The 25,733-nt window shown below is 44.8% G+C and overlaps 1 protein-coding gene across 1 annotated transcript in view; it reads left to right on the top strand.

The window, feature by feature from the left end:
- CFAP58 (cilia and flagella associated protein 58) overlaps positions 1-25,733 on the top strand; it is a 617,117-nt gene that overhangs the window by 63,796 nt on the left and 527,588 nt on the right. The window contains exon 2 of the mRNA XM_085603453.1: positions 10,262-10,552. Within this exon, the coding sequence (XP_085459579.1) occupies positions 10,262-10,552 (291 nt within the window). The remainder of the gene's footprint in view (positions 1-10,261; positions 10,553-25,733) is intronic.

Here is a 25,733-nt window from a genome sequence, read left to right as displayed (position 1 = left end):
GATGGAGGGCTTTAGCGTTAGCTAGCTTTTGTGACCGCCTCAAGGCTGGAACAGAACTAATGACAATAATGCATTTTGCTTGTACAAGTGACCGCTCTTAAAGTATAGCCATCAGTACCTCAGTCACTATTTTCTCAGTGGATGCAAAACGCAATTCAGCACTCGGATATAAATGCGATTTTTATGAAATCAAAACTGTTTCACCTTTGTATAAGGTGACGTAGGTAAAGCCGATGGAACTCTCAAGTATACAGATGACCAGGTTTGTTATATTGACGTGTATATAAGTGATGTGTTGCAAGCAAATCAGATGTAACAATCTGAGTATGTCTGTGGGTTCTGATGCCCAATGGAACTGGAAAAATCAGGATGAATCAATTTGTATAATGATTTAATGCATTGTGAGTAACCAGGAATGTAAGTTCTGCCAAAATTAAGGAATCCTATCAAGGAATGCAGTTTCCGTAGAGTGTTTGGAGGATGCAGCAGAGCACCCTTATGTGGTGCAAGGCTTGTGCCTTCATGTGTAAGTTCATAACCTAAAAATAGGACACTTAGAAACGCTATATTAGATTTCTTAAAGTTGAACTTGTAGCCACAGTCTATATTATGCGATGCACCCTGGCCAAATGTGTGTTTATCTCCTCATCTGTTAAGTAGATATCTCTCACATAGGACAATATGTCTGGATCAATGTCTTGTAGAATTGATTCTGTGCGGGCAGTGAACAGTCCAGGACTGTTCTTATACCCTAACGGAAGGTGTGAAAAACAGTGCTGAAAGCTGAGTGCCGAGAAGGCATTCCAATCTCTTCTTTCAGGTGCTATATTTTGGCAGAAAAACCCATTGGAAATGTCCGAGGTCATTTTGTATTTTTTGCGGACTATATTATTTATAAGTGCTGTACTGTGTGTATTTTGTGTGTATTTTGTATTGCAAAAGTGTGCGTATGACTTATTTAAATGCCTGTAGTCTAACACTATGCGATATGAATGATCAGATTTCAAAACAGGAAAAGTGATAATTCATTTAAGAGATTCAGCTTCAATTACTGCCTGGTATTCCAACTGGGAGAGTATTTCTCTAACGGGTGCTTAAGCATCCCATTTTACTGGATATTGTGGTTGCACTTGTGGGCCGGACCGCACAGGTATTGTATGATAAGGTGAATGTTTTATCCCAGCCGACATGATAGCGATATTAAGCTTGGGCTTGTGCATGAGGCCATTCTGCTGGATATGCTTGCTTGACTTCGCCAGGGACAAGCACAGAAAAAGACGGAAGTATTACATCCTCACCTTGTGGGGATATTTGGATAAACTGCTGGGGCCAATCAACTTCCGCTAGTAGAATGTCATAGGATAAAGTTACAGTTTCCTAGAATATTGCACTAATGATGCACTGTATGTCACCCTCAATTTGTATATCCAAATTATATAATCTGTTTGCAGGGGCTACACGCTGATCAGGGGTTTTAACTGCCACAAAGTTGTCAGTTGCCACTGCTGCCAGGAACTCCTGGAGGTTCTAGCGCACTATAGTGACCTCTGCCGTACTGTTGAGGAGAGTCAATACCCACATCCTGTTCAGGAGGAGAGCTCTCGGTGTTTGTGGCATATTTTGCGGTTATAGTCACAACTTTCTTTTTCTGAAATTTGGGTTCTTTACCTTCACATCAGATGAGCATTGTGAGTCCCTCTTCAGTTTCACGTACTTCTCCTGTCTGCAGTCAGAACACCCTCCTCTCACATATTGTTTCTCAGATAAGTCCCGAAAGGAACAAGAAGGATCAGTATTAGAAAGCTGATACCGATTAGGTGCCATGATTTAAGTGCAATCACGCAAATGATAGCGTTTGTCAGTGGACTCTAGAGGCAGAGATCCCCTGCAAGATTTAGCTTTTTCTTTAGGTTTGGATTTTTCCCATTGTTTTTTACCAAACTCCCGGTTCGGCTTGGCAATATCCTTGTCAGAACTAGGTTTGACAAGTTGTGGTTTACTGGGTCTGGTTTCCCAAATTATTGTGTCCTACAGAAGTATATACTTCAGCAATAAGCCTAACTAGATCATTATATAATGCTTGTAGCTCATTAACATTGAGACCTTGTTATTTAGGGTATGGTGTATAACCAGCTAATGCTGGCCAGGTGACCCCTTAATTACTAAGGGGACCCGTGCATACAGGTACAAATACATGTTTAAGGGTACCTCAGAACCAATTTTGATGTTCCCAGGGTACAGGTGGAATTACTAAGAGTGGACATGCTCTGTATTGTTGTGGTGGGGGTGCATTAGCGTATTCATGAAATGTGCCTGAATTAACATCTGCAGCCGGAAAATTGACTCAAGAGTAAAATACTTCTAAGCAATAGCCGTTGCAGGCTTCAACCATGAATGTAAGGTTACCGTCTACAGCCACAAGACCATGCAAATTTACATGTGCAAAGACTGCAGGCCTACAATTATCAGCTATTGGTATAGGTTATAGCTGTGCCATTATTAAAACAGTAATGGAAACAAAGTGCAAACACAAAATATGGGTAATCCTTTTATTGGTCCATGCTTGAACAACCAACAGAAAAAACTAGATGCTCCCTAAAAATATCGTGGAGGATATATCCCGAACACCATGGACGTCTCTGGTGGTAGGTTTGAGGTAACAATTGGCATGCACAACTCTGGAGACCCGCTGAATTAGTACCAGACCATCGTTGGTGGTGCCATGTTGCAGAGATTCTGTTTGAAAACAGAACTGCGCCTTGGGACAACAGGACATCAGAATATAGGGACTGAGTCTTTCTATCGCGTCCGTACCTGTAGGCCGAAATCTGACTAGCTCACAGTGCCTCAACTGCATTCTTAATCTTTCCAGAGCAGGTGATTTCGGCAAACCTAGAACATGAACCTCTAGTCCCAAGGGAACCGTGGAAGTATTCATCACCTCTCGTTCACACTCACGAATGTCCATAGAAAACAAAGAAAGACACGAAGGAAGTTTACAATGTATACATTGAAATTATCGTAGTCTATTTTGAAGCAGGTTTTCAGTGATTAGTAAACAGATTCAACTAAAAAAGTAATCAACATTACTAACAGGCTGTTAACGATAAACATCCCGACTATGGAAACTAATATATCTATCTAGACCTACCCTTAATATTTGAGCATAGGAATCTATTAGTGATCTCTGGGATTAGCGTTGAGCCCCTTAGCTAGTATGTGTGGTTAGGTGGTCCACATCATAGGTGTAAACTCGGTTTACGCAAGGCTGTTGTCTCTGTTCGAATACTGGTCTCTCTTCAGGAATTCTCCACTCTAACCTCCAACGGGCCGATACAGTTTATATTATAAGTACTGTTGTGTTAGAAAACTGCAGCTGTGCTACTGTGTTGTGTATAAAAACATTAGGAGATGTTGCTGACCGGGCACAGTAAAAAAAAGTACACCATTTTGTTTGACCTTGTACAAAATGTTCAGACTGAATCTCAAAAGGAGTCACTGAATAACAAATAATATGCGCAGCATATTTCTAAAACAATATCATGTCACAAAAACAAATGTATTATATGTGGCTGTGCAAAGCAAAGGAAGCCTAAAACTGCTAATACGAACAGCCAAGGGAGAACCAAAGTGGGCCCAGAAGGCGAAATACTATATTCATAGTAAAACTAGGTCCTAACTACAGCCACCGCCAGTAGGCAATATATATCTATATATATATATCTCGAAGACTAATTTTCCCCTACAATCTTTGCTATGTTGACTTTGCTACTGTTTTATTAAACTTGAAGCGCTCCATTGTTCTTGTGGCAAAGTTCATGGTATTTAAATCATAAATACACTTTAACGTAAACCAAAAACATCGACTATCTATCTCTTATCCAGTCACAAGCAAAATTTTGACATGCATTTATAGGCGCATACCTTCTGAAGTTGTAATTATATTATAGCCTATCTTTTTTATGTGTGGAGTTCCCCGCCCCGACTCTGGAGTCTCTGCACTCGTAAACTTACTATCAAAATGCAGTTCTGTGAATACTGAAAAAGCGTAAACATATACAAACATGTAAGTTTACGTTAGTGGATCAGGCCATTGGTGCTCAAATCAAACAAAATAGGTGATTTTATTTTACTAGCAAAATACACCAGTTACTCTTAACTTCACCTAACACCATGTCTACGCATAATTCATGTTCAATGTTGTGCATCTCCAACACAGATGTAGTGGAAACTTTGAAGATCAAATTGATAGGAAAATTAATGGACAGCATTGTGGATTGCTTGATGACAGTCTGTATCACCTTCTGGCAAGCAACCGAAGCCCATATGTGACATTGGCCTTGTTACATTCCTGCTCTTTGCTTGTGCTACTTACTCTGGGATTCGACCCATCCAAACGTTTGCACTTTTCCGGGTGGATCGATCTGTATTTTGCAGAGGAGCCTTCCGAACAAACTCAAATAAATCTTGCCTCGCTTATATTCTTGAGGAAGGATAGTATGCCTTCTGAGAATGCTTGCTGAAAACTGTGATTGCGGACACAGAAGCATGCTTGTTGTAGTGTCATGCTGGACACGTTCTAGTGTCTCAGCAGGCCCTTAGTTTGCCAGCCACTCCCTCCAAGGTTGGACACAGTTGCACCCCACACCCATCCATCACAGGTGTCATGAGTGATGTGACCCTGCCAATAAAAGGGCCCGGATGCACGTTCTTGTGGCCAGTTAAGTAACTATCCAAGCAGTGTTTGTGTGCGTTATTCAGTAACATGTGGGCCTATGGCCCACAACACAACATTGGCGATGAGTGGGCCCGCTCTGTGTGTGTGCCGGCAGCGACTTGAAGCTTGGCAAAAGGGAAAGGTAGCTTGCGTTGAGGGCACCTCCGGTATTTGCTGCCAGCGGCTGAGAGTGTAAAGAGAGGGAGAAAACAGCACTGGCCCTGCAATGGGCAAGAGGTACACCTACTGCCTGTGGAGTCTCCAACCAAAGCGGGTCGGTCTCCATGTGTGGGCAGGCAGCGACCTCGCTGCTTGTCATGAGGGAGAGTGTAGCCCTCATCTAGGGCACTCCCTGCACTCGCTGCCAGTGTGAGGTCTAGCGTGACCAGACCGGGTGAGAAGCTCTCTCAGTGCAGTCAGCAACGTCCACCAGTATTGCCCTGCAGTTCCCACGGTACTTACCGGCCGGGGGGACTGAGAGCTGGAGAGGGAGTAGAACATAGCAGTCAATGCCTCTACACTGCGCAGTTAGACTACATAAAATGGAACAGCCCGCCCCCTCCAGTCCTGAATCGCATTGGCGAAAAGAGGGAGCAACACTGAAGTGGCTGCAGTGTGTGAGGGTGAGGGGACAAGAGGAAGACTGTTGTGTCCTGTATAAGTGACACCCCCATGGCAGCGATAAGGAAAGTGCCCGTAGGAGAGTCCAGGGCCTGAGTGAATCTGCCGCTAAGCCTGGAGAGCCAACTCCTGGCAGCCCGCAACCCACAAGTGAGAAAAAAAGCAGCACTGTTGGGGAAGCGCTGGCAGGCCGGAATCCACAGCCCCACATCTTGTGTCACCTCAGTAAAGAGGGCACAAGGAAATATCAGTGCGGCAGCAGGAAGCAAGCACGCGCTAGGAGGCATCCCTGCTTTGCTGCCAAGGTGAGGCACAGAGCCTTTGTGGCAGAGAAGCTAGCAAAGTTCAGTTGCGCGAGTGCTACCGCGCTGAAAGGAAAGGGTCCCGGAGCCTCCGGGAAACACCCGTCAGGCTGCATGCACAGTGCCCGCCCGCCCACCCACAGAAGATATGTACATTGCAACTCTGTGGAGCCAGACACCACTCTGCACCTACCTTGTTGGATCAGAAAGTCAGAGGTGCACAGAGGGCTGCACCAGCGAACCTGACAGCATGGGCAGAAGCCTAGGATGGAGAGATGTCTCTGAAAAGGAGTAGCAATGCAGAATATTAAGAGGCCATGCCAGCCAGCTAGCTGTAACACAGAATGGCCACTGTTGGCCCAGCAGTGTGCACGTCACGCGAAGTGACCAAGCATGTCTGAAGAGAGGCAGGAGCCAGTGCCACAACGACACAGGCTTGAGGCGCAAGTACGATGCACTCGAGCGAAGAAGGTGACCTGCCATCCTGGTAGAGGAGCACTGTGAAAATCCCTGAGGAGAGGATGGGGCCCGTGAGAGGTCCACGAGCAGTAGAAGCAAGTCCTACTGTCAGGACAGACCTGCAAAAGGTCCACAGAAAAGAAAAGACACAGTCCTTGGAACCGGATGTGACCAGCGAGATGTTGACTGAGCGATATTCACGCCAGTACGAACCCGGGACTCTCGCACATCCGAGGCATAAGAATTCTAAAGATTGATCATTTTTAACTAAATCCATACGAACAATGCAATAACAGCGTTGCTGTGTTGACATATCGATGCTCACCTCCTAATGGAAGATTTTAATTAAATACAGAATATCCGAATGAGAAGTTCCTTCCTTCGGTCCTTTATCAGCATCTACGCCTCTCAACTAACAAGTGAGATTTTTCGCCCATATCCTGGGGTCTTCTACAGCCAACAAGACTAAAACCTCATATATTTTTAAAACAAGTTTATTGGTGGCAACTCCTGACGAAGGCACCCGCAGTGCCGAAACGCGCGTCGAAGAATTTATCTCTGCCACTTATTGTTTTTAAATTACAATATATATTTTTTGTAATATGAATTCATTTATGTTATAAATTTGATGTATTTTTAACGAAAGGTCAATGTATTTGCTCTCTTGATTAAGCATTATTATTTTTATTTACCTTTTGAACTCATTTCTTGCACTATATTTGTACTTGTTGCTTGGGAACTATACTTTCCATTGTGTGACCAGCGAGATGTACATGTGGCGCGATAATGAGACGTGTAGCAGGACACCACATCAGAGCTAGGAACCTGGTCGGGTTGAGAGATGAGCGACGGAAGTCTCGCCTGCATGGTCCAGAGACCATTGAATGTTGATAGGCCCTATTGGCCTGTTTGGAAGATGGTGCATGCCACTGCACCCGGAGGAAGAACTGAAAAGACGAGTGACAATCCCGTCACCATGAAAACCGGACGCACACAGGTTCGCTGGAAAGACCAACAAGAGGAGAAGAACGACGACTCGTACCACAAAAAGCCAAAAGTGCATCCGCAGACACAAGACAGCCACCAACACGAAGTGACGTCCCTGGAGACAGTTCAATGGGAGAACCCAAAGTAAGCCGCAGCAAGCGTGAACCTAGTCTCTCCCCAACGCTTTCCAGTGCGACTGTCAAATCCTCAGTGTCAGCACTCTAAGTCGTATGGAATCCCTGCTAGCAACCGCAGATGCCTCGGGTGAAGAACAGCCTCAGCAAAGACACTTAGTTATGTGGCTGCGAAGTCCCTCCAGTCAACCTTACTCCAAGCAAATCCTCACCACCTGTCGTCCAGTTCCAAGGGCAACCACAACACCATTGCCATGTGCATCACCCAGTCCAGCAAAGGAGCAAATTGTCACCAGGGTGGAGCCTTGCACCTGCAAAGCAACAAGAGACCGAGGCACCCACATCCAAATTAGAGACCAAGTGTCCAGGGGATTTCTGACAGCCCATGTGCCCCTGTGTCCTGACGGCAAGCACACCGGCCATGAAGTCACCTACCCCGGTGGTTGTATGCACAACGTCGTCGGATCCTGTCGGTGACCCTGCAGTGACCTCAGGCGGACCCGTAGCAGCCCTGAACAGTCCACGCGGTATCATGACAGTCCCGCATAAGGGCCTCAAGGACATTCCTATACTCAGGGTCCAAGCACAAGAGATTGTCTGGAAGCGGCTCCACCGATAATGTACTGGGAGGCACTGGGGCTTCAGAGGGTAGCATCCTGAACATCATCAACGCCATTCCCGTCCTGGCAGATTGGTCCTCGTAGTGCCCAGACACCTCAAGAGAAGATTCTGCAGCAGGACTCCACTGATGCTCCTTGATACACCATGTTTCAAGTTATCTGACACCAACAGGATCACCGCCAAAGCACACAGGTCCATCCAACATGTTCCAAGTGTACATTGATCCGACGGACAGGCTGTCAAGGAATCGGGACTCCATCGATGCTTCGTTCATGCCCAGCGGTAACTGGTTCAATTATGGATGTGTGCCGAGATGATCTGGTGCTCCCAGCCTTACCTGTCCACCGTTGCCCTGCAAACTGCCTCCCAAGACCGAGAGACTGTGTGGTGTCTCATGTGCATAGTTTATTTGCCTAGTTTGGACTTTGTTTTGTTTTAATAAAATTTGGGAGTGATGTAGTGTTGTGCTGGACACGTTCTAGTGTCTCAGCAGACACTTAGTTTGCCAGCTACTCCCTCGAGGGCTGACACACTTGCACCCCACCCATCACAGGCATCACAAGTGATGTGACCCTGCCAATAAAAGGGCCCGGGTGCACGTGCTCGTGGCCAGTTAGGTAACTAACCAAGCTTTGTCTTGGGCCCACAACACTAGTGACATAAGGCTTCCATGGCAGTCCTGTCCCTTGAAGATGCTGCTGGGTCATAGTACCGAGACAAGTAGAATATTGCAAAAGGTTGTTGTATGCAGCAATGCTTAGGACTGCTGTCTGCCAAAGAGATCCCCAATAATGATAGATTCCACTGTGGAAATTCTTACCAGCTGACAAGGTCACGGGTACACTGTAAGTGATGTTTGACCAACCATTGATGCATTTCCTTATGAATCGCAAGGAATGAGAAGGGTTTAGTGATCATTAGTGGATCTGACGATCAGCAGATAGATCGATCTGCTGTGAAGGGGTTGGGGCAGTTCCCAGCTGGTCTAGGGTCTTTATAATGCAGATTTTCACATTCATTTTTGTTTGCATCCCTAAAAACTGTTCATTAAGTGCATTTTGCAGATTGCCGCTCATCCCTCGATTTACTTTATAAATCAAATGCTGCCACTCAGAGGCAGCTCTTCACAACTCTTTTTGAGCGCGCAGGCTGCGCTAGGGACATTCAGCCTTGGGCACTTACAGCTTCATTCTGTCCCTGGAAACGTCCGTTTGTCGTGCGAGTCAAAAAGATATTCGTGACTCACAACGGCATTTTTAAACCTTGTATTTTTGTCCCACAGCACAGACCACAGACATTGAAAGAGTAAAAACATGTTTATTGATCAAACTCCACATCTCTGTGTCCCAGTGGGCTCGGATCTGCATCATGGAGGCAACCCTCGTGCCCAGTTTTGGGGCACAGGTCTTTCAGGAAGTATCTTTTTTTTTTTATTGCATATTTATATAGCACGAACTCGACCCGAAGGTATTGGAGCGCTTTACAAGCACCGTATTTACATTACACATTCAGGCACGGGGAGATTAAGTGATTTGCCCAGAATCACAGGATGTAGAAGCGACCCCGAGGCTCGAGCCCTGGTTTCCAGCACCAAAGTCGGCAGTCTAGCCGACGGACCACATCCGCTCCCCAGTCTTCAGTCTCGTGCAGCCTCAGGCCTGTCATAGGAACGAATAACCTGCCTTATTATGAACTATGGACTCGGTTTGCAAAGGTGGGTTGCAAATCTCCTTTAATGTTTTTGGCACAGGGACTGGTCTGTGGTCCCCACCTTAATTTCGCGATGCGACTGATGCTCTAATCAATTCCTTTGCAAAATGCACATTCACGAGACATTGCAAGAAAGCATGCCTCGTGAATGTATGTAGCGGGCGCCCTTGTACGACTCGGAGGCCTGCGGGGAGGCGAGGGCCTATTTACAATCTACTATTTACATTCAGTGCATGCTGGCTTTCATTGTAAGTATCCAGTGTTCCCTCAAATGAACTATCGCCCGTTTCCTTTCCAATTCAGTGTGGGTCGCGAAGCACACCGTGTACACTGCGACTTGGTGTTTCGGGATTGCAGTTCCAACTTCCTGCTATTATGTAAAGTGCGGCTCTGGAGCCCTAAACAGTTTCGCACAGCTTGCTGTAAAATGTATAACCACCGGGAATATTCACAGCGAGCTGTTATTTTATAATCTGTCCTGCACTGCCATCTACTGGTCAAACACTGTAATAAAATATTATGATTTGATGTAGAGAAAGCTTTCAGTTTCAAGGAATCAAACATTTTGCAGAAATACAGTTTCATTATTGGTCACCAAAGATCATATCTATTTCCCTATTGTCTGCCAGCCGTTACTTATGAGCTAAAGGATATACATGCATTGCACATTAGCTAATGAATTAACATAACTTTCGTTGTTTTTTTTACAGGAAAATCCAGACAAGAAGGACAAACACATCTCTGAGGATGGCGCCTTTGAGGCCCTTGAAAACGACTTCCAAGCGGTCCTCAATGAACTCGCTGGCGATAAAAGTTTGGAGAAATTTAAAGCGGAATATGAAAAGCTCCACCGAGTCTTGAAGAAGTCGTATGAGAATGAAAAGCGCCTTATGTCGAAATGCAGGGAGCTGAATGCCGAGATTGTGACGAATTCTACCAAAGTGGCCACTGCACTGAAGTTGTCTCAGGAAGATCAAACAACAATCTCTTCACTGAAAAAGGTACGTGCTTTTAGTTTGTCAATTAATGTCACTGGCATTTTCAGAAAAAAATCTTCAGTTCTTTCTTTGTTCCTAATCCTAGGTGTTCTGTAGCGTTCACAGGTATTGTTCACTGCTCGGTTTTCCTTAGCACTTTAAGCTCTGAGTTAATATTACACAGTATGCACACGGAGCCGTTCTGTATGTGCAGGAGGTTGCAGGTAGTGAACGCCGGCTCCCATGACTGTGAACTTGTTTCTCGTCACTAAACTTTGACCCAGTGAAAAGCAGAAAAGGAAGACAATAAGAAGGCAAGTCAAGATACGAAATCGTGCTGAAAAAAAGACAAAAACTGAGAGGGAAAAATACCCGCAATCGTGAGATTAAAAGACAGGATGTGTAGGGAGGTGGAATCAAAACGAGACAACCTTGGAAATTCGGCAATGGGCAGCTCTTAAAAAAAAGCTTTAGCCCTCTGCTATTATTTCATTTTTTTCTTTTTAGAACTTGAGTATTGATACAGAAATACAGTTGTTCTCATTTTGTAGCCTAACCACATCAGTTGTTAATTTGTTTGATCAACCCAATGTTTTTAATACCAAGTAATGTTTGCTGACAGTGAAAGCACACACAGCCGAGCTAATATTTATTGCTCGTCCGCTTCCTTTAAGGTATCCCGCGAAAGGATAACTGAGATGACGTATCCGAATATGGGAGACGGCCATGACGAAGCAGTTACGTAGCGGTTATCTGCATTCCAAAGTCATCGCTTTCTCATCCTGGTTCTTAAGTGCGAGCTGAACCGCCCCCTGGTGGTTGACTGATAGATTCACAGAGATTCATAGAACGCCCTCTTACCCCAACGGGTGTCTTGGCACTAATGATAAAAGCAGTAACCAGTTAGGGTGCTGAGAGGAGGAACGTTTACAGCTGCCTCCGAAATGCAATATGATTAGATTGGCAGCGGCAGCTCCTCTGCAATGGCGGAGGAGCGTCGCCCCACTGGCTCAGTGCCAGCAGCTGAAAAAAACCCCAATATTTTATTATAATTTTATTTTTCAGCTGCTGGCTGAGCAAGCATGTGTAGGGAGGGGCGGGGCCGGGCCATGGCAGATGGGGGGGGGGGGGAGTGATGTGCACTGCTAAGTGGACATGTTGGTTTGGCTGGCCGACTTAGGTCGGCCAAACAGACATGCGCAGTTAGGTTTCATTTCACAGCTCGGTTGGGGAAACAGCACAGACTCCCTGTGCCTGAGCGAGTGCCAAGTCAGCCTGCTCAGGCCAATCCCTGCGCTGCTCTCATGCTTGATAAAAAGCATGAGAGCAGGGCAGGGATTCGATGGAGAATCTCTGATGCTGCCCGAGGGACTGCTGAGACAGGAAGCAGAGGAGCACACAGGCACGAGGCGGCTGGCAGCTTCAGGTACATTTTATTTAGTATTAAACCCTCCTCCCCCCGCCTTACCACTTTTTAGTTGTGTTGACCGCCACTGCGATTGAGGCTGCACAAAAAAGGAACAGCCTCCAATATCTGGTGGGCAGAAAAGAAAAAGAGCTGTCCGCAGAAGAGTTCTTACAAACTTCAGTAATGTAAAACAGTTCCGCTTATGGAATGAAATGTGGATTTGTACAGCATGACAGCGGCCAGAGGAGCTAAACTTGTGCTAAGAATCAGCTGTAGCCAAGAGGCAAAGAGTTAGTAAATATTTTTTTAGCTCTTCTGAAACGTAGTGTGGAGGTGAAAAGGCATACTGTGCTAAAGCTTGGGTGCTAGAAAGGAGTAGAAGTGGCTCCTGAGGCAGGTCATGTGGACCCTAAAATACTCAGAACAGAGGAAGGGAAAGGGAGAGTACTCGCTCGGGGTAAACATGGCAAAGCAGACTTGGAGGAATCCTGGCCTTGTGCCTGAATGGTAGCAACTCTTTTTTTTTTTTTTTTTTTTAAATGTAATCGTTTTTATTAGCATTTTCATAAAGCAATATTTACAGGGGTTAGAATTACAGTTTCATAATTGTTAAATATTAAAATATTGCAAAAGAGGAACATCCTAAGATTTTGAGAAAACTTTTTATAAATTTTGAAAAGAACAAAAATATCAAAAGAAAAGATAAAAGGGAGGTGAAATAGACAAAGGAGGAGATAGATGAAGAAAAGGTGAGATAAGGAGAAGCAATAATGGGAAAATAGAAGAAAGATAATGCCGTAACTAGGAATAGGTTAAAAATGCATTGAGTGCAAAGAGAGAAAATTGGTAAAAGGTAACCAGAATAAGTCAGATTTAATCTTTTGATGGATGCTAAAAGAAGAACCAGTATGAATTCAATGTTCACCACCAAGTGAAGACAGAGTTTGGAGAAATCTTTCCAACATAAGAGTATAACTTTAAAAGTGAGTGCAATAAAAAGATCTAATAGGATATGTCTATGTGTTAAACAATCAACTTCAGTTGCTGAAGAACCTAAGAAAATGTTAAATAGTGTAAGAGATATACAAGAATGAGTATTTTTACACATTTAGACCAAATTAACATGGTGACATTCAAATAACTCATGAACTAATGAACCATCATGTTCAGAACAAGACCAGCAAAGAGAAGAAGTTGAAATATCATATTTTACAATATGTGCCTGAGTAATAGCAGCTCTATTAATATAAAAAAGTGACTGTGTAATATTTGCTGCTTTAGAACTTGTAAATAATTTAAGCCATATTTTATCAAAAAATTGAGGAGATTAAGAAACAGCTAAATCGTCTTCCCATAGAAATTCCAGAACAAGTTATGTCCAGATAAGGTTGGAGATAACAAGGTCTTTTAAAAAAAAGCAGCTTTGGGATGAGATCCGTTCAAAATGTTATCAAGATACACAATCAGTAGTGATAACAAATAATCTGAATTCATGGGAGATTTAGAATAAAAGTGTTGGAGAGGGGAATGGATGGAGCTCAGTTCAGTTCATTAAACTTTATTCGATTTTTGATGAAATCATAAACGTAAACATCTCATCAAGCAGCAGCAATATATCAAAAATAAGCAAGCATCAATAAAAATAGACCGAAGAAAACTTTAGAAAAAACTTACATCAGCACATAAGAACAAATTATTAAAAATGAGATAAATGCAAAATTACCATCATCATCCAAGAAGAGCTAGTTCCTAAAATTCCAATACTTAACAGCTTACAGATAGGAAACCAGAAAGAAAATGAGAAACAGAAAGACACAACTTGGGTGTCGCTAGCAGGTGTAAGAAGAGATAGGCGGTTCTAATTTGTCTGAAGTGTTCAGAGATCAGAAGAGGCCTGATGTACTTATGTCAAAGATTAGGACATTTCTGGCAAACAAGTAATACATGCATGTTGTCAGAAATCTAGATGTTTTATACCAAACCCCCTTTGGAAATAAGAGCTGGTGAAGAATGTTCAACCTCAAAAGGGTCATGAAACGACATTGCCTATTGGGCATGTTCAGAAGAAGAAGGGCTCCATCCCACTGATAGGGCTCTATCTCACTGACAGATTTGACCAGGACATAATTGCGCATGGTCTGCTTTGTTAAAGGAGAATTCTCCTGTTCAGCAGCCACCCTTTGGGAAAATGTCTGTTTGACCCACGCAAGATCACTTTTCACTATGTCCATGGGGTTGGTAAATAGACCTGGTTGCTCTAATTTATAGAAAGATTTTTAACGTATTGTAGCCATGAGATTTGGGCTAAATTATCTAAAAGCCAACAATCCTTAAGTATGAGCCTGTTAAAATGTAAATCCTCATTTTGCCATAGATAACACCACAGTAAAAGTGGATGGACAGAAAAAGAATATACAATAAAGGACATGTTCAGTTCTTCATGAATAATTTCAGTGGGCTTTCCTTGACTAATGGCCAATAGGTTTCTCAAAAACCTATTTCCATCACCTGGACATGGTCAATATTGGTAGAACCCCAGATTTCACAATCAAAGGTGGACATTGGGACGCATTTAGCCTTGTATACATCTAATAAAAGTTTGGGGGGCTTGTGCCTAATGCGTCTTGCAAAATCGTATAACCCCGAGATGGCTCTTTGTAGAGTCCCTCCATTTTTCATAAGTAGAGGTTTCCAACTAAGATCGGAACTGAGTAACAGGCCCAGATAAGAGACATTTTCCACTCTGGGTAATACCTGACCCTGTGTTGAGAGAGTACACAATTTTGTGTTTTTGTGGTCTACCACCATAAAATGATATTTCTTAAAATTTGTGGATACATCCAAGTTGTTCTTAAAATCATTACACGTGTCTAAAAGTTGCTGGAGGCTCCTAGTTGTAGGAGCAATTAAAACTGCATCTTTTGCATAAAAAAGTACTGGAATAGCTTTAACACCAACTTGGGGACATCGGAACCACTATTGATGAGCACTTCCTCTAGCATATTTATGTACATGTAAATAAAAAGGGTCCAGAATACAGCCTTGGTGGATGCCTTTTTTAAGTTCAAAGGACTGGGAGAATTCCCCATCAGGTCCATATCTAACCACCACTGTTAGTCCACTATGTAGGTCTCTCATAAAAGAAAGATGGAGTTATAATCCTTTAAAAATGAATCCGGTAAAAAGTGAAATTTCATTTGTAAAAAATCAAAAGTAGTAATATGTGATTCTCATCCATGAATTGATAAACATGAAATACTTTTGTCTTCCAATGTTTAGCTTATAACGACCGATTAGGAGTCTCAATGAGCTTATCATACCAAATCAAGGGGTTAAAAAAAAATAGAGAGGAGATAGTTTATCAAAACGACCTTGTTTAACAGAAAATGTAAATATTTTAAAATACGGTACTTTGAAATAAAAGTGCAGTTAGACATACAAACGACGTCCTTAAAAGCAAAATCATTTAGTAAAGAACTTTCAAAAACAATCCATGTTGATATAGGGTCATTATGAAATTCATGTGTCAAGACATAAAACTGTCAATTATAAAAGAACAGGACAATGTGATGGTAAACCACGACTCAGTGAGATGAGCTGCTGCATTTTGATCATTGGTAGCTGGGCTGTCAGGTAGTCAGTGAACCCAAGATTGAGTGAATTGCCTCAGCTGTGTGTAGATAAAAGACCAGGGACTACTTATTACTCTGAGACAAAGTTAGCAGGTGGACATGAGTTTGATAATCTTGAATTTAAAGTAAAACTGAGATTCTAAACAGGCCCTGCTGGTAATGGAAGGAGTACCTATAGAAAGAGTATAATAGGTGGTGTGGCTGGGGAAAAGTCGGCACACCCTTCTAATCTCTGTGTATAACAATCCAACACAAGAAAATGCCACTCAAGTGAATGTTGACTTGGGTACTGCCCAGAAGGTAGAGAGAGCAGCCACTCCTTGCTCTCCAGCTTGGAAACAAACTACCCAAAAATATTTTAAATGGGTTGCTAGCACACCACTCTACAAATGAAAGGTCTCTCAGTAGTCTTTAATTCGGTTCTTTTTATTACGTACTTTCAGGCAGCCAGCCAGCATGTGTTTCGTCAAAGTGCAGTGGTAGCTGGTAAGTTTAGGTGGGAGGGGTACATGCATGCAAGCACACACCAAACATTATTAAAAAAACACACACTAACCTGCAGCTCTGCCTCGAAGGTCCCAGGAGGCTTGGGACTGCCGCCTTTCCTCATTGGCTGACCTACGTCATCACAGAGTGGGATGGGGTCAGTGGGACCACTGACCCCACCCCACTCTGTGATGAAGTGTCACTGATTGACAATCGACCCTGGGCGCTTCAGGGCTGAAAACTGAAGCTCCCAGGGGCAGGGCATTTTCATTTCATAAGGCTTTATTCGGAACAAAAAAGCAATGTCCATAAAAGCACACATATAATAAAATACAATAACGATACGATTACAATCACAATAAACAGCTGATAATTAAAAAGAAGACATATAATACAGGCGAGGGGAGAATAAATAATTAAAAACGTATACTTTTCCTAACATTGATAGCCTTTAATAAGAAAGTAGCAGTAAAAAAACAAATGTCAGGGTGGTGCAGATTAAAGAGCAATTTCATGGAATCATGTACAGTCCTGACACCAAACTTAACAAAAATGGGTTTTAAAAAGGCTTTACGGAAGTTCCCATATAATTGACACAGCAAGAGAAAGTGCGTAGTGCTTTGTGCTGACAAGTTATCACACGGACAGGGACCAACAGGCTGCTTGTTCACGGAAGGGAAAGCAACCAGATTATGCACAATCCCCATTCTTAGTCTAGTTAAAACAAACTGATGCAAAACTCTGGTCACTTTGGTCAAATAAGGTTGATAACCCTCCATTTCATTCATATTGCTGTAACGCACACAGGTGGATAGAATGCCAGTATTACAGGCCCGTCTCTCAGTTTTACACATCAAAAAGATATGCTTCATTTCTGACTTTGGAATTTCTGAAGCCCCATATCTATCAGTTTTAATATCAAGGCCATAGATCTCCTGGAAACTGTTGATAATATATTTAATCCATGGGATCTTTAAATGGTTATCAACAGTGAGACAATCATTAATAATAGCTCTGTTTAAAGATGTCTCTTCTTTCAGCCAAATTGACCGCCACAGCAATAATGGCCTCAGGAGGATCAGATCATTCAGAAATGGAATACCAAGTTCTCTATGGACTAAGTCATTAGAAGCAGATTTGGGCAAACACAAAAGTCTTTTTAAAAAGACATTCTCCTCCACCTGTAAGCTCCCGGCCGGGGCAAAACCCCAAACCGCCGCACCATAAAGGGCGGTGGAGAGGCATCGTGACTGAAAGATCTTAAGCATATCGCTTATCCGTTTATCCCCTAATTTAGTGGCAAAAGTAAAGACCCCATTAGCGCTCCTTGCCATCTTAGCTCTAACACTTATATGCTCGCTGGCCCAACTGCAATTCTTGGAAAACGTGATACCAAGATAACTGAAATTATTGACTTGTTGGACCCTATGTTCATCTATATAATAAGAGTGGGGCTTACTCTTCCACGGCCCACACTCCATGGTATAAGTTTTGGTTTTGTTAATCACTAATTTTCTAGATTTAATGAACTGTGAAAACCCATCCATTAAGCGTTGAAGGCCTATCGGGGTCCTGGACAGTAACACGGCATCGTCCGCATATAGTAATACCGGGACGCTAATATTACTAACTCTAGGGGCGTCTGCCGCTACCGTCTGTAGGACGGAGTCCACTTCATTAATGAAAAGGGTAAAGAGCAGGGGGGCAAGAACACACCCCTGTCTTATGCCCCGTCCGATCAAAAATTTGGTGGTACACTCCCCACTAGAACCATATCGTACGCTAGTACGTAGTTTGACATAGAGTCGTGCCAAGAAAAAGACAATACCCTCAGGTACTCAACTTGGCCCAGAGAATTGCATGGTCCACCATATCAAAAGCACTACTCAAGTCTGCAAAGCAGAGATAAATAGAGCCCTTCTTAGCCATGGGTGTATTTCCCAATCAAAAGTTCGAGATTCAAACATTGCTCGATCGTCCCGCGTCCCTTTCTAAACCCATACTGGCAGTTTGCCAGGATGCCATTGGATTCTGCCCATTCTTCCAGCCTGACCAAAAGTACCCGGCTCATTATTTTCACAGAGGAATCCAGCAGGGAGATGGAACGGTAATTCTTCACGTCCCCCGATCCCCTTTCTTAAATATTGGAATTATAATTGATTCCTCCCAAGTTGGGGGTACCCCAAAACAAACTGCTGCATTAAAAACTTTAACCAGCATGGGTCCCCATACCTCCGGGACTAACTTATAAACTTCGATGGGCACCCCATCGGGACCCTGAGTCTTTCCCCCTTTGCTTGCACTGATGCTATCCAAGACCTCGATGATGCTGATGTCCAAGGGGACAATGGGCCAACAGTCAGAATGGTTACCCAGGGCTTTATCCGAATCAAAAATTATAGAAAAATGGGAAATCTATGTTTCCATACTGACTGTAGATGTTAATTCTGGTACCTTCTCATCTTTTAAAAATGGACAGTTAACAGTGGCCCAAAATAGTGTACAGTCTTTCCTTTCAGCAGCCTGTGTCAATTTATCCCAGGCCTCGTGTTGTAACTCCGTCTTCCTTTGCTTAACTGTAATCTTATAATTTAATCTAAGCTGGGACACCTGGCTCCTATCTCTGGGTTTGGTTGCCAGTGCATCTTTAAGCTCTTTGAGTGCGAGGGTGCAAGCATGATTGAACCATCCCCTTTGCTGATTGGACTTACGCTCAGCTGATTTGGTAAATTTTTGATCAATGATGGAATTAATTCTAATAAAATGTTGAATAGAATCGGCAGTGACGTCAGCCTGCTCAAGAATCTCAATAATTTCAGGTAAGCAGCTATTAATAATTAGATCAGACGTCATTTCCGCTTTGTCGCCTTTCCATCTTAACCTTGTACCATTTGGTCTATGTGGTTCAATATTAGCTATAACCCCCGTTTCAGGTACAGGTTTTTTATTCCATATAGTAACCTCAACAGTAATACAGTTATGGTCGCTAAGCATTATATCCACGACCTTAGGTGCCAAACTCCATGGGACAAGGCTCGATGACAAACTGATAAAATCAATAACAGTATTTGCCCCCCTCCCAGAAAATGTGGGAATACTCTCACCTAGATCATTCTTTTCATTGATCAATATTTCCATATCATGTGCCGCTAAGAGATGGTTCAGGGATTCCCCATACTTATTATGAGGGAAATGGAGATCCGCATCCCCAAAGCGGTTTGTGACCCCACACGTACAATGGTTGGAGAGGGGACATGCTGAAATATTAAAATCCCCCGCCAGAATATATTCAAACACAACATTTGAACCCGCTATAATATCAATCAGAGCACTACCTAGTGCGTCTACCACCAGGTGCCTGGTGCTGTCAAAGATATTATTATAAAAATTAATTAAAAGAATATTTCTTCCGTCCTCCTGAGAAAGCCATAAAATCTGGGAGTGAGCCCCCACTAAAACATGCATTTGACAATAATGGGTAGTTTGATAGAGATCAAAACCAGAAGCCCTCCCTTAGCTCTACCAGAAGTAGATGCCGTAGCAGATAACTGGTAAGAGACAAAACCATTGTAACCGGAGACATTTTTGCACCAGGTTTCCTGGAAACATCAGATATCGAAAAGGTCGATAAATTCTAACCACCCCAGACTATCTTCTTTGGATGCTAAACCCGCAACATTCCAGCTGGCTAGAAAACTACTCGAGGACCCAGTAGATGTTTCAATAGCTTCATCGTGGTTAAAAAAGCTTGGACTCTTGCAGTGGTTGTCTACTACAGGCAAAACCCCACTTCCTCCCTCGGCATCACCCACGAAGCTGGATATCGGGCAACAGTCAAGAAGCACACTAACATTAGCTGGGGGCCCTATAGTAATTCCTTCTGACTCTACTCCACAGAATACTGTTCCAACTTCAAGCAGCGCCTCATCAAGAACCAGTCAATCATTAGAGTCTAAACCACTCAAGGGTTGAAACCGGTTGGATGTAACCACCTCAAACCTACTGGGCACACTAGAGGCACAGCCACTACCACTTCTAAAACCATTGGGGGGTTGATCAATTGAATGTTGATAGAAAAATCCCAAAGGTCTGAGTAAGATTCCCTGGTTGTTCAGGGGTCGAGAAGTGGCTCTGAGCAAGATAGTAGTAGCAAGTTGGGGATTTTTAAAGTTAACAATTACACAATCACCACTAATACTTTTGTGGGAGTTCCCAATCCAGTTGGCTCTGGTAGTGGTTAGAATTTGATCGGACAAAGCTACTGGGAAACCGCACTCTCGGTTAAGCCAGGCCACAGTTTTAAACTTCAGGGACTCATGGGTTTCTAGGTTACTGCGAGTCCCGGAGTCCGAGAGTGGTGGAACGTTGGTTAAAACCACCACATATGGTGCACAATCCGGGGGTAAGTTAGGTGTCGGGTATCCATATCGTTTAGACTTCGCTTCGATGTTCCCTGGCTTGACCACTGTCGCAGTTTTAGTTGGAGTACTTAAACACACCACTGGGTTCGGTACAACTACAGTAATTGGACATGAACCCCCATGAGATATCTTAAGGGTCTCCATTACAGAGCCATTGACCTTTATAGATTCTTCTGGGCTAACCTTTGACCCAATATGTGAATTTCAAAAGGCCTCCCAACCTCTTTACTTCCCCTGAAAGAGTATCAAGTTTGCCCATTAAGGGTTTAATAATTTTATCAAGCTTTGCATCTATAATGCTAATCAGGAGCTCTAGCTGCTCGGGGTCTAATTTAACGAGAGTTGTTAATTACTGTACCTGGGTCACTAACAACACACTTGGGTGGGGGGTCATATCTTTTTTTATTATGATTCCCCCCCGTTTTGGAAGCGTTATCCTACCTAAACCCCTCCCTGATCTTAGTACTCTCTGGGCTCTCGGAGCACGAGAGCGTGGAACTGGTGATACATGGGAAGACTCTGGCGTGATCAGGTTGGGGTCTAGTTCTACATGGGTAACCGTAGTTGAAGGTGCAGGAAACTCCAAGTTATCACTAACATCCCCTAATGTGGTGGACAGGGAGATCGATGAATTAGGAGCGCTGGGTAATGGGGCAGAGGAACTTCCCCGACCCAAGGATTGTCGGCGCTCTTTATTAATTTTGTCGACTACTTTAACGAGATAATTGTCAAGGGTAGCTGAAGTAGGACGTGCCTTCTCCTTGTTAACTTTAGACATCTCTAGATATGCATACAGCCAACTCTGTGGTTAAAAAACCGAAAAAAGCCTTAATTGGGAGCTGCCAGTATCCCTTAATACACTTATGTTAAAACACTATCCTACAAGCAAACAGATAGCAAATGGGGCACAATAACAATCCCTAAATAAAAGACCTAATGATAAAATGTTCTATTACCCAGTTCTGTGTGGGCGTTTTCAAAAAGTCAAGGACCAAAGTCTGTGGCCCAGCCCAGCCTCGTACTGCCCCGGATGGCCACAGACGGCCCGCCCTTTGCCCGGGCTTAACCCGGCGTCCGCGCGCGTCCGCGACGCGGAGGGAACTACCGCAATTTATGCGCCTCCGGGCGCGCTGGTCCTGGAAGTGGGTGGGCGGTGCAGGATGTTGGCACAGGGCTTGCTGGGAACTGTAGTCCCCCCCCCCCCCACAGCGGCCGTGAAGCTGTCAATCACCGGCGGCGGGAGGAACAAACAGCGTCAGGGCCCCAGCAGCAGAGAAGAGGTATGTCCGCCTAGTCCCCTCAGCCCGTTAAGATGAAGAGAAAGTCCCCACTCCTTAGTGGGAACTACCGCAATTTATGCGCCTCCGGGCGCGCTGGTCCTGGAAGTGGGTGGGCGGTGCAGGATGTTGGCGCAGGGCTTGCTGGGAACTGTAGTCCCCCCCACAGCGGCCGTGAAGCTGTCAATCACCGGCGGCGGGAGGAACAAACAGCGTCAGGGCCCCAGCAGCAGAGAAGAGGTATGTCCGCCTAGTCCCCTCCTCAGCCCTTTAAGATGAAGAGAAAGTCCCCACTCCTTAGTGGGAACTACCGCAATTTATGCGCCTCCGGGCGCGCTGGTCCTGGAAGTGGGTGGGTGGTGCAGGATGTTGGCGCAGGGCTTGCTGGGAACTGTAGTCCCCCCCCCCCACAGCGGCCGTGAAGCTGTCAATCACCGGCGGCGGGAGGAACAAACAGCGTCAGGGCCCCAGCAGCAGAGAAGAGGTATGTCCGCCTAGTCCCCTCCTCAGCCCGTTAAGATGAAGAGAAAGTCCCCACTCCTTAGTGGGAACTACCGCAATTTATGCGCCTCCGGGCACGCTGGTCCTGGAAGTGGGTGGGCGGTGCAGGATGTTGGCGCAGGGCTTGCTGGGAACTGTAGTCCCCCCCCCCACAGCGGCTGTGAAGCTGTCAATCACCGGCGGCGGGAGGAACAAACAGCGTCAGGGCCCCAGCAGCAGAGAAGAGGTATGTCCGCCTAGTCCCCTCCTCAGCCCGTTAAGATGGAGAGAAAGTCCCCACTCCTTAGTGGGAACTACCGCAATTTATGCGCCTCCGGGCGCGCTGGTCCTGGAAGTGGGTGGGCGGTGCAGGATGTTGGCGCAGGGCTTGCTGGGAACTGTAGTCCCCCCCCCCCACAGCGGCTGTGAAGCTGTCAATCACCGGCGGCGGGAGGAACAAACAGCGTTAGGGCCCCAGCAGCAGAGAAGAGGTATGTCCGCCTAGTCCCCTCCTCAGCCCGTTAAGATGAAGAGAAAGTCCCCACTCCTTAGTGGGAACTACCGCAATTTATGCGCCTCCGGGCGCGCTGGTCCTGGAAGTAGGTGGGCGGTGCAGGATGTTGGCGCAGGGCTTGCTGGGAACTGTAGTCCCCTCCCCACAGTGGCCGTGAAGCTGTCAATCACCGGCGGCGGGAGGAACAAACAGCGTCAGGGCCCCAGCAGCAGAGAAGAGGTGTGTCCGCCTAGTCCCCTCCTCAGCCCGTTAAGATGAAGAGAAAGTCCCCACTCCTTAGTGGGAACTACCGCAATTTATGCGCCTCCGGGCGCGCTGGTCCTGGAAGTGGGTGGGCGGTGCAGGATGTTGGCGCAGGGCTTGCTGGGAACTGTAGTCCCCCCCCCCCCACAGCGGCCGTGAAGCTGTCAATCACCGGCGGCGAGAGGAACAAACAGCGTCAGGGCCCCAGCAGCAGAGAAGAGGTATGTCCGCCTAGTCCCCTCCTCAGCCCGTTAAGATGAAGAGAAAGTCCCCACTCCTTAGTGGGAACTACCGCAATTTATGCGCCTCCGGGCGCGCTGGTCCTGGAAGTGGGTGGGCGGTGCAGGATGTTGGCGCAGGGCTTGCTGGGAACTGTAGTCCCCCCCACAGCGGCCGTGAAGCTGTCAATCACCGGCGGCGGGAGGAACAAACAGCGTCAGGGCCCCAGCAGCAGAGAAGAGGTATGTCCGCCTAGTCCCCTCCTCAGCCCGTTAAGATGAAGAGAAAGGCCCCAAGGCAATCTGTGATGCTACCTCTCGTCACTGAGGGGAGGGTCTCAAGGACATTTGCTAATCTGAAGAGGTCATGCCCACAGGAGCTGTGAGTTCCGCAGCCCAGCAAAGTTCAGCTCTGGCAGCCAGGAGCCTGCACATTTAGCGCATGTTTGGCTCCTGGCTGCCTGACCTGAAAATGAACAGTGTCTGTCAGGTTGACCTTTGTTTAGCCTGACAGACACTGTTCATGAGGGGCAAAAGGTGGGGGGTGTGGCCCCTCATCACCAATAGACTGGCCGCGGCAGTCAAAGTGAATGCTAACCTATGACTTTGTCAGGGCTATGGTAAGCCTATACAAATTATACCACCAGTCTAATATTAATGCAATGTATCATCATTAGGTGACCCTTCCACCAAAACACAGGATAATACATCATCTTTTTTTACTCGAAAGTTGCCATAAAAAAATGTGATTCAAAAGAATACCTCTAGATGCAAACTAGTAACATGCATTCTGTTGTAACATTATCAACTAATTATTAACGGATGACATATAAAGAACTCTGTGCATTAACACCAGCTGTCCCAAGTGCTGTCTAGTGTAAAGTCAGGTAGCAGGTAACATCATGCTTAAAAGAGTGCTGGAACAAGTGTAGATAACCCATGTGATTCAAGTGAGCATGAATATCAAAACCCTATTAAATTAGAATCTAAAAATGTGGTCGATAGTATTAATGAAACACTAAAGTGTCTGTAGCCATGTTGAAGTACAAGGAGTAGGAAGTCCCAGATTTCTATTATTAAACATATTCCATCTCTAAATAGTTTTTCCATATTCTGCTATAGCGAAGTCTAATCACAAGAATAATGTATAGGGAGGTAAGGTGAACCAGACCTTCCAGGAATAAATTCATAGGTAGACTATATCGGCCATATTTAATTATATATGCAAAGTGGGCCTTGCATAATTTATGATTGTTGGGACAAATTTCCCATATTTTCTGCCGTCTCATACTCATGTAATCGGGGCTACTCTAGTTAGAGTTGGGCACAGTGTGTGCATAGCACATTGTTATATATCCAGACCTGTGTCTAACCCAGGATCAGATATTATTTTTATTGTACAGCTACTAGTGAGAGCACGTGTATCACTGCATGTGGCCTAACAATAACTGTCAATTCAATTCAATTCAATTCAATTCAATTCAACATTGAACAATAACTGTCTTTGTTAGTGCATGATAATGCTAGCATCTGTCACCGCATAAGTGTCAGCGCATAAGGTCAAGTTAAACCTCTCAATGTATCACTACATAAATAGTAAAACTACAATGCAAGTTTATATTCAACAAGGAGGTCAATTGCCTGGTGTATCCCAGCACATATTATTGCTTAAAGTCAAGGGAAACCTCACAGTGTTCGCTGCATGTAGTGTAATGCTTTACTGTAAATTTAAATTCTAGTAGAGGGCAATACTGAGAGTGCCTGAATTCTCTGTCAGGACCGGAGGCAAGGATTATGCTCAAATGTTCTTTCTTTTATTAATTCCAGCAGCGTTTATCTTTAAACTACCTTTCCCATCAAACATCGGGAAAGGCCTACAAAAAAAAAGTTCAACCAATCAAGGCAAGGGTCATGTCCATATATATTCAACTGAGTCCTGGTCAACCTCCTCTTTCTTTCATGCCCTGGGGCGTGGACCTTCCCCCCCGACAGTGCTTGTTTGCACAACAAATTTTATACTAATATCGCACAGTGTCAAAATCAAACCCACAGGGCTCACCTAAATCAGGACCTAAATTCCTACAGCACTCTGCGCGTTTAAGCCTGCTTGGTTCCCCAGAGATACTCCTGGTCCTTATTTGACTCATTGTGTGTCCTTTGTTGCCATAGAGTTATACCATACAGGAATACCAAGAGGAAGAGTTCATAATGGTCCTTCCCTTGGATGACGAAATCTGCGAGTCAGTAGTTGCCTCCATCCATCAGGCGGTGGCAGCTGCCATGAGGTCCTTTTAAGGGCTTCTGATGCCACTGGCACCTGGGCTGCGACTCCCCACGCGCAAAGGGAACTCTACCATAGACCTCAGCGCCTTGAAGAAGGCTTTCCTTGCGCACACTGACCCTCCTGAAGACAACAGCAGAGTACGCCTTTGGTGCATCGCTTGAGCTGCTTTATTCCCACTCACTGCCACTAAGGGAGGACGAGGATTCCCACAGGTATTCTTAAGATGAGGCAGGCCCCTCCAG

This window comes from Triturus cristatus, chromosome 1_2 (assembly GCF_964204655.1).
Source record: "Triturus cristatus chromosome 1_2, aTriCri1.1, whole genome shotgun sequence".
In the NCBI taxonomy this organism is placed as follows: domain Eukaryota; kingdom Metazoa; phylum Chordata; class Amphibia; order Caudata; family Salamandridae; genus Triturus; species Triturus cristatus.
The sequence above is the reverse complement of the archived record's forward strand: the minus strand, read 5'-3'. Positions and strand labels throughout refer to the sequence as shown.